General features: G+C 48.6%; 1 protein-coding gene across 1 annotated transcript in view; it reads left to right on the top strand.

The window, feature by feature from the left end:
* The window catches only part of GOLT1A (golgi transport 1A), a 51,949-nt gene that overhangs the window by 7,825 nt on the left and 24,801 nt on the right, over positions 1–19,323 (top strand). The window contains exons 2-3 of the mRNA XM_075333660.1: positions 17,793–17,884; positions 17,973–18,151. Coding sequence (XP_075189775.1) covers positions 17,793–17,884; positions 17,973–18,151 — 271 coding nt within the window. The remainder of the gene's footprint in view (positions 1–17,792; positions 17,885–17,972; positions 18,152–19,323) is intronic.

Below are 19,323 nucleotides of genomic sequence, written 5' to 3'. Positions count from 1 at the left end.
TACCTATTACCCATCTTTCTATGGTGCCGGAAATAGATGGGAGGAGCACACCACCAATCAAGAGGACACGAACACCGAAGAACACAGTAAAAAAAAACAGTAAAAAAAACCAAAGGCACACATTGTCTTCTGTAAAGTGACAAGCACTAAACTTTTTTTTTTTCCCCACTGTCCTTATTATATCTATGTATTCCACAATCTATACCTTATTCATTCTATCAATCTATAACTGTATCTATCCTTTTCTCTTTAACTCTATGACTCTCCCTCTGTGTCTATATCTCTACCTTCGCTCTCTCTCTTTTTTTCTCTCTTTTTCTCTCTCTTTCTCACTCTTTCTCACTCTTTCTCACTCTGTTTCACTCTCTTTGTATATCTTTCTCTGTCTATTTCTCTCTTTCTTTGTCTTTCTCTCTCTATCCCTCTCTTTCTCTCCATTTCTTTTTCTCTCTTTCTCTATCTTTCTCTATCCCTCTCTCTCTATTTCTCTCTCTCTCTCTGTGTCCCTCTCTTTCTCTCTATCCCTCTCTTTCTCTATGTCTCTCTTTCTCTCTCTATCTCTTTCTCTCTATTTCTCTCTCTCTATATATCTTTCTCTCTTTCTCACTCTCTCTATTTCTCTCTGTCTCTCACTATTTCTCTCTATCTCTCTTTCTTTTTCTTTCTCTCTTTCTTTCTCTCTCGCTTTCTGAGTCGCCCTCTGCCACAGCAGTCGCCCCAGGGACACCGCAGGGACTCTCTCATGGGGATCTTCTCTGGCGACAGGTAAGTCAGGTTCACTTGCATAGGAGTCATGACGCCACTCTCGGTTTGCGGTCAGGATGGTGACCGCCACTGCAGTTTAATGAGCGTCTGGGGCTGATGGTGTCTGCAGTCTGGTTGTATGGCCTCACAAGAGTGAGGCTGGCCCCAGGGGCTCGGGTGTATATGTGTAGAACAACAGGTCGCAGAAGAACTCAGTCTCAGTCCAAAGTGTCTTGCAACTGGTTTTTACTCACTTTGAAGTGCTTCAAGTGGTACCCGGGCAATGCTGGGATACACCAGGAGAGAACCAGGTATCCTGCAGGCTGGTATAGGGGTAACTGCTGGCTCGCCTTGCTAGCACTTCTTGTTTCGAACAACAAGTGACTTAAAGTACCGTGGGATTCATCCAGGGAAGTTGCAGCTGCCTTTCTCCCCTTTCTGGCCCGTTTGCTGGCAGCGTGGACCAAGGTGGATAGCTCAGGTTCATTCCTCTTTATGGGCCCCCTCGTTGCTGCTGATGCTCGGACTCTGTTTTGGTTGGTATGGGACTTGTTGTCCACCCCACTGGCAGGTTTAGTGAAGTGATGAGCCAGGGAGGCCTCTGGCTGTGTAGTCGTGGCAGCAGTGAATGCAAGGCACACCCCTGGCTTCGTCACTTCTTCAATGTTGGGGACTGGCTTGGCGGGGCAGTGTGTGACGGCGCCTTCGCCGGATGATGCACAAACAGTCTTCAGGCAAAAGCTGGTTATAATAAAAGATGACATTTATTTGCACAATACAATCCGGTCAGCAGAATCCGGCAACTTTCTGTGGAGCTGGGGACAACCTGCCCAAACGCGCCCTCTGGTGGGGATATGCCCTGGGTACTCCGCTTCTCCGGGCTCCCACTCCTAGGTCAAGCACACACCGGACCCACACCAGCGGATTTCTGACCTTGAGGTTACGTTCCCCTCCGTTGCTCTGGCGTCCCCTGATGTTCCGCTCACACACACACTGCCACCGATGTTCACACACTGCTGTCCCGGATCCCAACACAGCACGCACACCCAGACCTTCCCTAGACATCCAGCCGACTCCTCCTCCCCGGTGGCAACAGCCGTCCCACCCGGCCACTAGGGGGTGCCCTAACATTGCAATACAATACAATATTAAAAGAAATACAACATTTTTATTAACAACATTTCCGGTCCTTTAGTAGGGGTTATGAGCACCCACTACATGCCTCCCCTCTTAAAATCCGAGCCTCCCGGCACGGCTCTTCTTTAAAACACACATAACATACAAAAAAACCTTTAGTCCACTTCACAACACAGAGGCACCAGTTCAGCGGCGCTCCCGATCTTTAGGTGGCGCCCGGAGACGCAGCAGCGCTCGCGGTCTTAAATGGCGCCCGGAGGCTCAACAGCGCTCCCGGTCTTAGATGGCGCCCGGAGGCTCAACAGCGCTCCCGGTCTTAGATGGCGCCCGGAGGCTCAACAGCGCTCCCGGTCTTTCGATGGCGCCCGGAGACGCAACAGGTATAAGAACTTGTAACATGAACTTCTGCCGGTTAAACAACACTACCGGACTTCAAACATGTTGGCTGAAACGATTTACTCTGGAGGCCAGGACCGCTTCCACTCCTCCGCCTGTGCCTGTATGTAGGCGCCCAGGGATTGCCCCGGTTGGCGGCGTAGCCTCCGGAATGACATGGGTGCAAAAGGTGGCTCTGCTGACACAGCTTCTTCAGCTCCCGGCGGTGGTGATGGCGTCGCTGCCCGGGGTGGTTGTGGTGCGGGTGGCGGCACGTCTAGGACTATGACCGGTCTATTGGTCACGCTCTGGTTCACAGCTACCACCGGGATAGCCCTCTCCGGGTCAGCGGTCGGGCCAGATGGTACTTCCGGTGCAGCCACCAAGGTGCGCTTGGAATGAGAGGGCGCGGTCGGTACCGGTTTTGGGTGGCTCCGGCGCCGTTCCTGCTGCTCCTCCCACTCCAGCTCTTGTTGCCACTGGGCCTCTTCCCGGGCGGTCGGCATCCGAGTGACACCAACGGCAAACAGGCCGCGACTTCCCGCGTCCGGGAGGAATTGGACCTTCTCGCCCGGGTACAAAGTATGGAGCCTCTTGGGTAGGCCCTCCACATCCAGGTGGACCCTATTGTAGAAATAGTCGTCCCCCGTGTTGGCCTCGCGGATGAACCCGTAACCCTCCTGCTGGTTAAATTTCACCACTATGCCAGTGGTGAATTGCAGGGCCAGCTCCTCACCGCCGGGACCGGACAACATTTCCCGGACGATGGTTTCAGCCAGCAGGCGTTCTCGGACAGGGTCGGGTACCGGGGACGGAGCTCTGGGGTGCGGTACAGAGGACGGGACGATCACCGGATCCCAGACGAAGCCCAGGTGGTCTTCCTCCAGCCGCTCGGCAAACACTTCGGCCGGCTCCCCAGATGGATCAGGGGGTATGGCGGCGGTGGCACCAGGCTGTGGTGTCTCCCAAGGGGAATATGTAATCCCCGGAATCCGGTCTCTCACTGGAGGCTGGGTGGCATACGTGGCCCGCACTTCCGTAACGGTACCTCCGGTCTTCGCATCCCACGTGGTCTTCCAAGTCACCTTCTCGGGACGCATGGAACCTCCCGGTCCAATTGGAAGGTCCACTAGAGATGCCTCGCTTGCGGCAGCAAACTTGGGGCGTCCCCGGCCTAGGCTGACCAGAGCCATGGTGGTGGCAAGCTCTTCGGGTTGTCCGGAAGTCTCCATCTCCGATCGTTGTCCTAACAATAGCGGCGGCGTCAAAGCTGAGACTGAGGAGAGAGAAGGCGGGCCTTCGTTTCCCGCTCTTAAACAGATCCCTCCCCCAGCCTCACGCATCATCTTGACTCCTCCGCGGCGGTACTTCTTTTTCTTCCGAACACCGCCCACTTCGTATGTCTTCCTCAATGCCCTGGGACTGGCGCCTCCCCTCTTTGGGCGGAGTACTCTGTACCTCTTCTTCGGCACCGGCCAGCCCCAGGCTCTTCTTTTGGCGCCAACTTTTCGCGCCTTTTCTTCCTCAGCTTCACAGACGGCGGCCCTGTCATCGCCGTCTTGTGCCCGGTCCAACGCCTTGGGCACTTCTTCCTCCCACCATGGGACTGGAAATCTTCTCTCGTAGCCCGGATACGGTACACTCGGCACCACTTGGTCTCCGGTTTCTTGGTTCTCCGGCAAGGGAGTCGCATCCTGCCGACTACGCTACATGAAGTGATGAGCCAGGGAGGCCTCTGGCTGTGTAGTCGTGGCAGCAGTGAATGCAAGGCACACCCCTGGCTTCATCACTTCTTCAATGTTGGGGACTGGCTTGGCGGGGCAGTGTGTGACGGCGCCTTCGCCGGATGATGCACAAACAGTCTTCAGGCAAAAGCTGGTTATAATAAAAGATGACATTTATTTGCACAATACAATCCGGTCAGCAGAATCCGGCAACTTTCTGTGGAGCTAGGGACAACCTGCCCAAACGCGCCCTCTGGTGGGGATATTCCCTGGGTACTCCGCTTCTCCGGGCTCCCACTCCTAGGTCAAGCACACACCGGACCCACACCAGCGGATTTCTGACCTTGAGGTTACGTTCCCGTCCGTTGCTCCGGCGTCCCCTGATGTTCCGCTCACACACACACTGCCACCGATGTTCACACACTGCTGTCCCGGATCCCAACACAGCACGCACACCCAGACCTTCCCTAGACATCCAGCCGACTCCTCCTCCCCGGTGGCAACAGCCGTCCCACCCGGCCACTAGGGGGTGCCCTAACATTGCAATACAATACAATATTAAAAGAAATACAACATTTTTATTAACAACATTTCCGGTCCTTTAGTAGGGGTTATGAGCACCCACTACATTAGCAGACCACTAAATGGATGTCTGGCTCTAGGGATCTGTTCCCCGTGCGTGCCTAGCCCTCCAGAAGTCTCCGTACACGACCAGCTGAATCCTCTTCCTCAGCGTCTTTCTGTCCAACTTCTGGTGACCATTCTCCCCCGCCAACAGCCACTACACGTGCAGGGTCTGACTAGTGTGTCCGCTCTCCTGCGTCTCCACTTCAGACACGGCTTGCTCCTCTCCTACTCCTTTCTCTGACTGACTGCCACTGCAACCTAGTTTCCAGCATCTTCACCGCACCACTAGCTGAGATGTGGAGGCCACGCCCCCTCCTGGGTCTGCCCAGGGGTCCCCTCTAAGGTGTGTGTGTGACCTGGTCACTATGTGTCTGTGCGTACACACCCTATTCCAGCCTTTTGGATTACCTGTTTGCACTCACCCAGCATGGGTGCAGTACTCAGTGGTGCCTGACCAGGTCAGGGGCGCCACATTTCTCTCTCTCTTTCTCTCTCTCTTTCTCTCTCTTCCTCTCTCTTTCTTTCTCTGTTTCTCTCTCTCTCCTCTCTCTCTTTCTCTCTCTTTAGCTCTCTGTTTCTCTCTCTTTCTCTCTCTGTGTATCTCTCTATCTCAATGTTTCTGTGTGTGTCTCTCTCTTTCGCTCTATCCTTTTATCTGTCTATTGATGGCAAAGTAGCAGAAGGCAAGGTTGGAAAACTGCAAGCAGAAGAAAAGAAAAGAGAAAAGTAAAATAAAAATAAATACACAACTATAAGCACATATACGCCAAAAAACAATAAACTAATAATTTAATTGCACATCTCTAATTTTTTAATATCTATCCCTCTTGATATTTATCCCTCTCTATTAACTTCTATCTCTACACCTATATGCCAATGTATGTAAAGCGCTGTGAAATTAATAGTGCTATATAAATGAATAAAATTATTATTATTATTATTATATGTCTCTCTACCTCTGTCAATATCTCTCGCTCCCTATATCTGTCTCTGTTACTTTCTATATTTCTCTCTCTTTCTCTCTAATTCTCTCTCTTTCGCTCTCTCTTTCTCTTTCTCCTTCTCTCTTTCTCGGTCTCTATTTCTCGCTCTCTCTTTCTCCCTCTCTCTCTTTTTATATTCATGTCTTTCTCTCTCTGTATCTATCTTTCTCTCTCTCTTTCTCTCTCTCTTTCTCTATCTCTCTTTTTCTATCTCTCTTTCTCTATCTCTATTTCCCTTTCTCTCTCTCTTTCTCTCTCTTTCGCTGTCTAGCTCTCTGTCTAGCTCTCTGTCGCTCTCTCTGTCTCTTTCTCTCTCTTTTTCTCTTTCTCTCTCTGTCGCTCTCTCTGTTTCTTTCTCCCTCTCTCTCTATTTATATTCATGTCTCTTTCGCTCTCTTCCTCTATCTCTTTCTCTCGCTCTCTCTCTGTCTATCTTTGTCTATCTCTCTCTGTCTATCTTTGTCTATCTCTCTCTGTCTCTCTTTCTCTCTGTCTCTCTCTCCTTCTCTCTCTTTCTCTCTCTCTCTCTTTCTCTCTCTTTCTCTCTCTCTCTTTCTCTCTCTCTCTTTATCCGTTTATCTGTCTATTGATGGAAAAGGAGTGGAAGGCAAGCTTGAAAATTTAGAAGCAGAAGAGAATAGAAGAAGAGAAGAAAAGATAAAAGTAAATTATAAATAAATACAATAGTATAAGCAAATATAGGAAATATAACAAAACATAATACTTTGATTGCACCTCTTTTTTTATACCCATTCCTCTTTACATATATCACTCTCTCTACCTCTATATCTCTCCCCTCTCTCCCCTATTTCCCCCCTCTCTCCCCTCTTTCATACTCCCTGATCGCCGGCGCGGCGCTGCACAGCAGTCACACTGCTCGGCGGCTTCTCCTCTTTTGAAAATGCCGCCCGCTCATTATTCCATCTCGTATTCACCGCTTTCCCCGCCCAACGGCACCTATGATTGGATGCAGTCAGACATGTCCCCACGCTGAGTGACAGCTGTCTCACCACAATCAATCACAGCCGCGGGTCTATAACGTGCCGTACAATAAATAAATAATTACAAAAAAACGACGTGCGGTCCCCCCCAATTTTGATAAAGTAAAGCCATACGGCTGAAGGCTGGTATTCTCAGGATCGGGAGCCCCACGTTATGGAGAGCCACCCAGTCTCAAAATTTCAGCCAGCAGCCGCCTGGAATTGCCGCATCCATTAGATGCCGCATCCATTAGACTCTACCCGGCTCATCCCGAATTGCCCTCTTGCGATGGCAATTGGGGTAATGTGGAGTTAATGAAAGCCCATAGCTGCCACAAAGTCCTAGGTTAATCATGGCAGGCGTCTATGAGACACCCCCATGATTAATCTGTAGTGAAAGTAAATAATCACAAATACCAAAAAATCCTTTATTTGAAATAAAAGACAGAAAAACACCCTCTTTCAACCACTTTATTACTACACAAATACCCATCCAGGTCCGAAGTAATCCACATGAGGTCCCATGATGCATCCAGCTCTGCTACATGAAGCTGACAGAGCGGCCACAGACCAGGACCGCTCTTTGTCAACTTCATGCAGTAGCTGAAGTGAGTCGCGCTATCAGCGATGATGTCACTCAGTGTGTGTGTGGTGATGATGGGGGCAGTAGTGCCGGTGTCTTGGTGATGATGGGGGCCGGCCCCCATCATCATTGAACCCTTATTTATGGCATCCTAGAATACGTTATATAAAAACCCATACAAAGAGTGAGAAACAGAGAAAAAGAAAGAGAGAAAAAAAGAGAGAAAGAGAAATAGAGAGAAAACGAGAAAGAGAGAGAGAGAAATAGAGATAGAGAGAGAGAAAGGGAGAGAGATAGAGAGAGAAAGAGGGAGAGAGAGAGAGAAAGAGAGAAATAGAAAGAGAGTGATAGAGAAAGAGAGAGAAAGAGAGAGAAAAAGAAATAGAGAGAAAGTGAGGGATAGAAAGACAGAGAAAGAGAGAAATAGACAGAAAGAAATACAAAGAGAGTGAAACAGAGTGAGAAAGAGAGAAAAAGAGAGAGAGCGAAGGTAGAGATATAGACACAAAGAGAGAGTCAGAGAGTTAGAGAGAAAAGGATAGATACAGTTATAGATTGATAGAATGAATAAGGTATAGATTGTGGAATACATAGATAATAAGGACATTGGGGGACAAAAAAGTTTAGAGCTTGTCACTTTACAGAAGGCAATGTGTGCCTTTGTTTGTTTTTTTTACTTTTTTTTTTACTGTGTTCTTCGGTGCTTGTGTCCTCTATTGATTGGTGGTGTGCTCCTCCCATCTATTTCCGGCACCAGGGAAAGATGGGTAATAGGTAACGTGGATGATATGGCCAGCGCTAGCGCATAACGGTGGAGGCAGATGTAAAAGCGCGGGTACGAGATTATGGACGGGTACTTGGATGACGCTGGTGATTACATTCACAGTGCCGCCCACAATCTCGCGCTTGCGCAATAACATCATCGGTGCTTGCGATTTGAACAGTGCTCAGTCCCACGTTAGTGCCACTGCGCAAGCGCGAGACTTCAGGAGTACTGCGTAACATGAGGGCGGCGGCCTCATCTATGTAAATGAACAGTTGGGGGACGGCGAACAGCGGCAGGAGGGGGAATGGGGCCAACAAACCTCATTACCATAGCAAAAGGTAATATTTTATAAAGTTGTTATTTAGGTCTGAAAGGGGGGCCAGTAGCAAGACGAACCTTTCTAGAATGCAGCCCAGGAGCTGCAGAAGGGGATTCTTTTAGTTTAATAGCAAAAATTGTGGTGACAGGTTCCCTTTAAGATTCAGATTGCTTTTCAAATCCTGAAAATAAATAAATAAATATATATCCATAGCCAGAAATGGTGATACAATACCAACTGAAGCTGTACTTACAAATTTATTTTGTTGCCGATCTATAATGTGACCAGAAATTATTAAAGGACTAAATGCTGTTACTTACGCATATATGCATATCCCATTTACTTACCTATAGCACCATTCAACATGTTTGTCAAGGGTTTTAAAGGCGTTATTTTGCCTTAGGCTACAAGTCTGGAGTCGCTCCATGTGACTGCAGACTTGGAAACCCTCACATTGTGTGCACTGTGAGAATTCACCGGTGCAGTCACCAGGAGGAGCGATCATGGGACAGCAAATATGTGATTTCCATACTTCCAGCCACATTCTAACTAGACTTTATCCACCCTCATTTAATACACATGCACTGAGTAATGCTGCGTCCATCTAGTTAGCATGTCACGGCATTTATGCAAATCACAGACTTACGGTCACATGACTGCCCACTCCTACCCGCCAGCACCAGATAGTCCTCACAGTGCACGTTTTGTGAGGATTTACAAATCTTCAGTAACAAATAGGCTACAAGTCTGCAGTAATTCTAAAGCATGACAACTCCTTAAAGCCCATGAAAAACAGGTTGAATAGCATTCAGTCCTTTAATCATTTCTGGTGACGTTATTTGGCTGTCAGTGATAATCACAGTTCAAAATACACTCTTCAGCATTGAAATTGCAACATCCAGAAAGAAAAGTCAAGGATTTATGGAAATCACAAGATCGATGGATGTGTTAATGATGGTAAGGATGACAAAATGTTAAAACTTCGTGATTTATTTAGTATCAAGTACGAGTGCCATTGATAGCAGCTGAGGCGTGTAAGTGCATGTATTTCTGTGTGTAACGCTTGTATTCAATACTGAACAACTCCAGACTCATTGAAAATTTTGTTACCATTTTTTCTCTATCATTTTCATATGATTAATATGTCTGTTCATCCTGTGATTTCCATAATTCCATACATTTTTCTTCAATGTTGTGAAGTGTTGTATATGATTTTGTGCACCAGGTGCCCTGTTAATTCATGATTACCAGTCATTTCTGTTTCCTTAATATCTGCTATAAAGTTGGTCATGCGGCAGCAACCCGGGCTCTAAAGTGCAACCATTTTGACCTAGACTCTGCCTAATAGCTGCTTGCAGTATCTTTCCACCTCACGGCTGCTGCCTCCCAACACAACTCTTACCGGTGTCCTCCAGATAATCTCTACTAAACTAGACAGTCTATATTTTCAAAATCCTCTTTCCCTGGTGCAGGGCCGGCTCCAGGTTTTTGTGGGCCCCGGGCGGAAGAGTGCCAGTGGGCCCCATAAACACGCAGACACACACACATACACAGATACATACACGTACATATACATATTTAAAGACAAACTCACAAAATACATATAAACAGAAAAATCTATACAGTCATATACACTGACATACATAGATACACATCATACATGCATACATACAGAGACACACACTGCTATGCTGCATACATACATATAATCAGACACACACATACTGCTCTCCTACATACATACATACATACAGACACACACACACTGCTCTGCTGCAGACATACATATAGACAGACACACACACACTGCTCTGCTGCATACATACAGACAGACACACATATACTGCTCTGCTGCATGCATACATACATACAGACACACACATACTGCTCTGCTGCATACATACATACAAACAGACACGCATACTGCTCTGCTGCATACATACATGCATACATACAGACACGCATACTGCTCTGCTGCATATATACATACATACATACAGACACGCATACTGCTCTGCTGCATACATACATGCATACATACAGACAGACACGCATACTGCTCTGCATGCATACATACAGACACGCATACTACTCTGCTGCATACATACATGCATAAATACAGACACGCATACTGCTCTGCTGCATACATACATGCATACACGCATACTGCTCTGCATGCATACATACAGACACGCATACTGCTCTGCTGCATACATACATGCATACATACAGACACGCATACTGCTTAGCATGCATACATACAGACACACATGCATACATACAGACAGACACGCATATTGCTCTGCTGCATATATATATACATACATACAGACACGCATACTGCTCTGCTGCATATATACATACATACATACAGACACGCATACTGCTCTGCTGCATACATACATACATACATACAGACACGCATACTGCTCTGCTGCATATATACATACATACAGACACGCATACTGCTCTGCTGCATATATACATACATACAGACACGCATACTGCTCTGCTGCATATATACATACATACATACAGACACGCATACTGCTCTGCTGCATATATACATACATACATACAGACACGCATACTGCTCTGCTGCATATATACATACATACATACATACAGACACGCATACTGCTCTGCTGCATATATACATACATACATACAGACACGCATACGGCTCTGCTGCATATATACATACAGACACGCATACTGCTCTGCTGCATATATACATACATACAGACAGACACGCATACTACTCTGCTGCATATATACATACATACATACAGACACGCATACTGCTCTGCTGCATATATACATACATACATACAGACACGCATACTGCTCTTGTGGCGCCCCTGACCTGGTCAGGCACCACTGAGTACTGCACCCATGCTGGGGATAGTACACTACAGGTAATCCAGAAGGCTGACCGAGGTGTGACTACACAGGCGCATAGTGATCAGGTCTCACACATGTACCTTTGGGAGGACCCCTGGGGATCCCAGGAGGGGGTAAAAGCCTTCACCTCCACTTGAGGAGTGGAGGGGGCGAAGCCTCCATCTCCACTCAAGGGGTGTGGTAGAGAGCCTGGTTGCTAGGTGACGTAGGCAGGCACAAAGGGAAAAGAGAAGGAGGAGTAAACAGTCTGAAGCAGTGTAGTGGAAAGTAAGGAGACTGTCAGGGAGTACCAGGCCCAAACGGGCGGCAGATCCCGGTGCGGGGATAGATCCACCTTTCCTTGCTAAACCTGCCGGTGTGGGGCCCTTAAAGCCCACGCCACAACACCACAAAAGCCGCAGCCACGTAGCCACAGTTAGGGCCCATAGTTCACAGGAGGCAAGCAGCTGGAGTGATCTGGTCCAGGCGACAAGCAAACGGCAAACAAACGAGGGGAGCAGTTACTTCCCTGGGTGACCCCCATAGGGACTAAAAGTCGGGGTTACCACAAACCACAGAAGGGCTAAGGAAGGCGAGTCGGTAGCCACCCTCATCAGTCAGCCTGAAGGACACCTGGTTCCAGCCTGGTTCATCCCAGCTACGCCCGGGTTACTCACCCTGCCATCAACAGTGAGTAAAACCCCTGAAAGACATTCTGCTTGTGTGGAGTTATTCTGCGCCTTGTGGTTCTACACACCTACACAGGGCCCTGGGGCTTGCCTCACTCTCAGGAGGCTATTACAACTGACTGCACCCACCATCAGCCCCAGGCATCCCTTAACCTGCAGTGGCGGTCCCCACTGACCGCAATTCTGAGAGTGGCGTCACGACAATCCTAAAGAAGATCTCCTACCTGTGACAAGATCCAGCTGCGTGGAGTCCCTGAAGGTAATGCACCGACACAATACTTGCGGGGCTTCACACTCTGCTGCATATATACATACATACAGACACGCATACTGCTCTGCTGCATATATACATACATACATACAGACACGCATACTGCTCTGCTGCATATATACATACATACATACAGACACGCATACTGCTCTGCTGCATATATACATACATACATACAGACACGCATACTGCTCTGCTGCATATATACATACATGCATACAGACACACATATACTGCTCTGCTGCATATATACATACATACATACATACAGACACGCATATTGCTCTGCTGCATATATACATACATACATACAGACACGCATACTGCTCTGCTGCATATATACATACATACATACAGACACATATACTGCTCTGCTGCATATATACATACATACATACAGACACGCATACTGCTCTGCTGCATATATACATACATACAGACACGCATACTGCTCTGCTGCATATATACATACATACATACAGACACGCATACTGCTCTGTTGCATATATACATACATACAGACACGCATACTGCTCTGCTGCATATATACATACATACATACAGACACGCATACTGCTCTGCTGCATATATACATACATACATACAGACACGCATACTGCTCTGCTGCATATATACATACATACATACAGACACGCATACTGCTCTGCTGCATATATACATACATACATACAGACACACATATACTGCTCTGCTGCATATATACATACATACAGACACGCATACTGCTCTGCTGCATATATACATACATACAGACACGTATACTGCTCTGCTGCATATATACATACATACATACAGACACGCATACTGCTCTGCTGCATATATACATACATACATACAGACACGCATACTGCTCTGCTGCATATATACATACATACATACAGACACGCATACTGCTCTGCTGCATATATACATACATACATACAGACACGCATACTGCTCTGCTGCATATATACATACATACATACAGACACGCATACTGCTCTGCTGCATATATACATACATACATACATACAGACACGCATACTGCTCTGCTGCATATATACATACATGCATACAGACACACATATACTGCTCTGCTGCATGCATACATACATACAAACACACACCTTGCTCTGCGGGGCCCACACACGCACGGGGGGACAGGGAGGGGCGGGGAGGGAGTGATGTCCCACATACAGCCCCCACCCTGGATGAGCCTGTATATCTCACCCTGGACGAGCCACCATCCCCATCCCTATTTTTAACATTTTCTTATATATACATTGCAGTACAAAGTCATCACATTACAACAGTCTGGTGTGTCTGCATTTTCTATCAAGAGCGTGCTGGAATCATTCTTTATGAGACACCAGGGTAGGGCCGGCGTCAGCACGCGGCATACCCGGGAAATGCCGGGGCCCTGGAGAGCTGGGGGGGGCCCACTCGGCCTCGTCAGTTCTGCTGCCCCCGGGCCGAGTTCCGGGGACAGCAGTCCTTGGCAGTGGAAACTGTGGCTGCCGGCCCTTTAAGACCCGCAGACCACAGCGTTCACTGTGTTCTCCTGCATTGAGCATCATTTGTGAGCGGAGCTACCGCCCGGCGTCCTGCTCGGTCGCACAGATGAAGGAGTCACAGTGCCAGCCAGCGACCCCCAGCACATCGCTTCCCTCCAGCGCTGTGTGGGCCCCATCTGCACCGTGACCTGATCAGTATGTGCAGGGCCGGCGTCAGCACGCGGCATACCCGGGCAAATGCCGGGGCCCTGGAGAGCTGGGGGGGCCCACTCGGCCTCGTCAGTTCTGCTGCCCCCGGGCCGAGTTCCGGGGACAGCAGTCCTTGGCAGTGGAAACTGTGGCTGCCGGCCCTTTAAGACCCGCAGACCACAGCGTTCACTGTGGGGGCTCCAACTCCTGCATTGAGCATCATCTGTGGGCGGAGCTACCGCCCGGCGTCCTGCTCGGTCGCACAGATGAAGGAGTCACAGTGCCAGCCAGCGACCCCCAGCACATCGCTTCCCTCCAGCGCTGTGTGGGCCCCATCTGCACCGTGACCTGATCAGTATGAGACTGTATACCGCAGTATTACTGTATATAGGAGAAATCACATTTTCTTATAAACACTAGCCAAAGGCAGGCTATGATACACGTACTGTCGTGACAGGCAGGTTGTCTTTAGTAGGCTACTGACAGTCATGGCAGCTCATTGGCACACTGAAATCATGTTGTGGGGCATAGATTGGTGGATGGAATAGCGCATGGATACAGGGGGCAGATACAGCCCTCATCTCCTGGCAAAGATGCGGGCTCAACTCCGGAGGCCTCATCAATGCAAAGAGCTGCCATATGGTATATCGTTACATTATATGCTGGTAAAGGGTTAAGTTTCCTACTAACTGGATTCATTTACAATAATAGTTAGAGGAAATGAACATGCAAGTGAAGGGGGAGCCAGGTGATGGCCGACAGGGCTCCACTCTCCTGCTTCAGTCTGGTGTTGTGCTTGAGTTCTGCCCCAGCTGGGGGGTGCCACACTTACTTGCATCTTCTGTGGCTCATCTGCCACCCTCTCGCTGGTCACCATCGTAGACGTAGTTGTATCACACATCACCAAAAGAAGTCTCTTTGCAATTCAAACACAATCTCTTTATTTGACACACAATCTTCACGAAGAACACCTTCAAGGCAGACATTCCTGGACAGACATACCAGTTTCCTCCTACGTTACCATTCTGAAGCCACTGTTCTATGGAGGTACCTTTCTGTCTATCCTCGCTCTGGGTATTATCCCTCCAGCAGCCAAGTCTGACTTCTGTGTTCCCTGTCTCTTGCCTTTTTGCGGCTTGCCGTGTCCTTGGGACACAATGGAGGATACCTCCTGATTCATGGGCGGACCTCGAAACAGAGCTCGTTAGTCCCAGGAACACCTATTCAAAACTGAACTCCTTTTCCTGGCCTGCCTGGTGAACCAACTCTCTGCTCCGCTCACTGTGCTCTGTCTCCTAGGTTACTAGAGTATCTTTCTTTACCCTGCTGCACCTAACATTTCCTATTGCTAACGAACTATCTACCACTTACTTCCCCTCCTGCACACTTGGTACCTACATTATACTAAATCTTACCTGAAAACATTCTATATTAATATTTCTATGGCTGGCACTTATCTATAGCTTACTCCATACTATCCTACTTTACATAGTAACAATACAATATTTCCTGTAATAAGTTCAACTGACATACATTTGATACTAAGACACAATGAAATAAAATCTAACCAAGACACATTAGGAAACACATATGTGCCGCCCCCGTGTCAGCAGCTGGGCTGCTCGGATCCGGATCCGCAGTGTGGCTCGAGGGATTCTTCCAGACCCGGGGGTCGCGCGGACACTTCGTATAAAAGGGGACGTATTTGTATGGGACTTGCAATAAACACTCTGTGACGCCACCCATAGTGTGTGGGGAAGTGTGGCACTACCGCTGCTGTTGAGGGGTACCCGGGGGCGATGGGATGGCAGCTGGATGTTAACCCCTCCATGGGTAGGGATGGATGCCCCGGGGCCCAGGGTCTCAGTGCTGAGGATTGTGATTGCAGGGGCTGGCGCGGCCGGTCAGACCGGGGGATGTTAGTTTACTCATGATTGAATAAATCACACAAGTTCAATGGTAAACCAAGGTGCTGGTGGCCGGCCACCGCGTCTGGGTGTATTCTGGTCCCTCACCCGGGGTGATAGTCTTTGTCACTTTCCTCTGCACTGTGTTTTCGGTGTGGTGGACTTCCCACTGTGGAACACAGGAGTCCGCTCCCGGTACTTTTGTTGGGAGCCTTGCCCGCTGACGCTGGCCCTTGGGATCTACCGGGTCCTGGTGGATTCCGTATCCCTAGCGTTGGACTGTTGTCTGCTTTTGGGACTTTGGTTGGGACAGGACCTATAATCCTACCCTCAATTGGTTAATTAGCTAGGCCATTGGTTCCGGTCCTGGCTTCAGGGTCCAAGCACCCCCTCTGTGCACGGTTTCCGGGTCGGTTCTCCAGTGTCGGTACCGGCGGGCTTCTACCCTGTCCCGGTCCACCTCGGATCTCCGGCAGCCATCTTCCCGTCTCCTGACAGACACGTACCACCGTCTGCCACCTAGCCAGTACGTCGGGGCTCCAACCCTGACTCCTTTCCTTTCTCACTTCCACTTCACTTTCTCCTCTCAACTACTCCACTCCACTAGACTGACACCTTTCCACTTGAACTACAACTTTCAAATACTGCTTTTCCCGCCCTGGGTTCTCCAGACCCCTAGGTGGGCGTTCTCCATCCGCCTGGTCCCGCCCACTGGTGTGCCTTTCCTTCCCTGGTGGGTGACTAGGGTTTTTGTTGGCATGATGTAACTGACTCGCCCACCCCAGGGCTATGGGACACCCGGTGCCGGGCCGGACTAGTCCGGGGGTCGTCAGTGGTGGCGGGGCCCGGCTCCGTGGCCCTGGTGGGTGTCAGTTAAAATGGCCGGTGACTTGGGAGTAATTAAAGTTTTTATTTCGTGATGCCACCTGTGGTTTGCGGCTATTAAGCCACCACTGCTGTGTGAAGCCTCCGGGGTGATGATATGGCAGCAATGGTGGTACTGCTCCCCACAGGTGGAGCGGTGCCCCGGGGACACTGTTGGTGCTCGTGAGAGTCTATGGTGTTGTGTGGATAACACGGTGCAGGGCTGACAGGCAATGAAAGAAACAGGCACAAACAACAGTCTCTTTACCTTCTCCTCTTTTACTTCACAAACAGTTAGTCCTGGGAGACCGTTACAGGTGGTAGAGGGCTCCGGCCGGCCTGGAAGTAACTGAGATGTCGTTTTGGCCAGATGAGTATGAGGCCTACTCCTGTTCTTTATCTTACTGTGATAGGACCCTGCTCTCTGAATTTAGCAATGGCCCTCTTGCTGCTGGGACCGGTGGTACTTCCCTTTCCCTCTGTGGTAGTCTGCACAGGCCCTCTCTGGTGCTTCTCTGCTGGAGTCCACACCAGGCCCTGATGATGCAGCTGTACCTTTGGGCTGTTTATGGGCCAGGTGCTTGCAGCTCTCCTGCCCTTCGGATTCGGCTACCAGGGAGTATTTTAGGCCCTGGTGGCCACAGACTCCGATGTCCGAGTCTCTTCTGTGCCTCTCTGCTCCTCCTGCTTCACTGGGCCAAGCTGCTCCAGCTCTAGGCCCCAGTTCCACAGGACAGCACACTCTGCGTCTGCTTGCTCTGACTTCTCTCTACAGACTGAACACTAACTCCTCCCTCAGGCCAGACTTAAGGAATGCTCCCTGGAACTCCAGGTTCAGAGCTCCCCCTGCTGGCCTGAGGGAGAACTGTGTTGGATGTTAAACTTACTGGCCAATAGACCTCCCAATTACCTCCAGGCTCAGCATTAACCCTTTGGAGGGGTAATGCTGTTGTGGCGACCAGGTCCTGGGGCGCCACATAACCTGGTGAGGGAAGGTGTTATGTGGGGTCCTATTCTGTGTGACCACCTGGCGGCGCCAGGACGTCACACATACAGTATAGATATATCTAAAACACAGTATACACTTATTATGAGTGGGGCAATCTGACCACCTCCTACACTAGGTATGATGATTTTCTGTCTGTGTAGTAGACATCACACATGCGTACACTCCCCTAGGTTGCCTAAATCCATAGTAGTTTGATACCATATTCATTTTTTCTTTCTTCCCTTGCAGAGCTCGGTGCTGGTTTTGCTGGGTTTGGAATTTTTTTTCTGATATTTGGCGTTTTACTGTATTTTGACAGTGTTCTCTTAGCTTTTGGAAATGTAAGTATTTTCAATAGGTCACTTGTTAGTCTGAATAAATAACCTGAAGAGATTCACTTGAAACCATTTTTCTATGTTTCACTTGTAGATTTTGTTCCTGTTTGGCCTTTCTCTGATTATAGGCCTTAGGAGGACTTTCAGTTTCTTCTTCCAGCGACAAAAACTGAGGGGCAGCTCCTTCTTTTTGGGTGGAGCGCTGCTGGTCCTTTGCCGATGGCCACTGATAGGAATGCTGTGTGAATTCTATGGCTTCATTAATCTTTTTAGGTAAATGTATAATTTAATGATCTAAGCCTACAATGCACGATACTGACGTGACAGACGATGGTGTAACGCTATATGTTTATTCAGCCTGTATATTGTTATCTACAGGAAAGAATGCATCCAGTAGTATAGAATAGATGACATAATGATGAAATTACAATGTAAAAACAATATAAAAAGTAGTCACAGATATTGTCCGTTTTGAAGAAAAAGAAGTGCAACCTCGTCTACTTTCTGCATCTTGATCTTGATCTTGACACTTTTCTAAAAAGAAGGACACGTTAGTACCACCCAGTGCCTGAATAACAGCACCCACATTGATAGCAAACAATACTGCAGATCAGACGTAGTGATGATCGGGGTACATGGGTGCGTCCGTTACTCGATTGAGTATCACGGGTGCTCTAGCGCCATGCTGGAGTCCCCGCCATGCATGTTTTGTGGCTGTTAGACAGCCAATCAACATGCAGGGATTGCCTGCCATACATGGTAATGCCATTGCCATGTTGCTTACTGGCATTACTGCGATTGGTTTGCCACATCACGCCATTGGGTTTTGTATAACACCTGGTGAAGTGATGCTCGGCACACCCTCCTCTGGGAGCAGTTTAGGAAGCGTTGAGCCTGGAGGTTAGAACTTTGATTACATCAGGCATATAGGCAGTGTTTAATTGCTAGTGCAGTATATTGTATGAGGGGCTGCTGATAAGACTTTGGCTTCACCCAGAAAGAAACGAGATAGGATAATGAAACTTTACATTTATTCCACATACTCTCCACGGATGTCAAAACACTTCATACATCGGTATTCCAAGTTCTGTAAGCCTCGCAAAAAGAAGGATTTTGGTTGTGCCTCAAACCAGGCATCCGTAGCAGCCATGGAATCAGAAATGGTATGTTTTTTCAGGTTTGGAAACAGATGATAGTCAGAGGGAGCTAGATCTGGTGAATAAGGTCGGTGGTAAACCAGCTGGAAGCCCAGCTCTGCCAATTTTGCCGTGATCGCTCTGCCAATTTTGCCGTGATCGCTCTGCCAATTTTGCCGTGATCGCTTGTGCAGTGTGAGCGGAAGCATTGTCTTGCAGGAACAAGATTTCTTTTGAGAGCTTGCCGCACCTTTTGGCCTTTAGAGCTGCCTTCAATTGGTGCAAAAGTTCAATATAATACCTTACATT

The sequence above is a fragment of the Anomaloglossus baeobatrachus genome, chromosome 2, assembly GCF_048569485.1.
Source record: "Anomaloglossus baeobatrachus isolate aAnoBae1 chromosome 2, aAnoBae1.hap1, whole genome shotgun sequence".
NCBI lineage: Eukaryota > Metazoa > Chordata > Amphibia > Anura > Aromobatidae > Anomaloglossus > Anomaloglossus baeobatrachus.
This window is presented reverse-complemented; position numbering and strand designations above follow the sequence as displayed.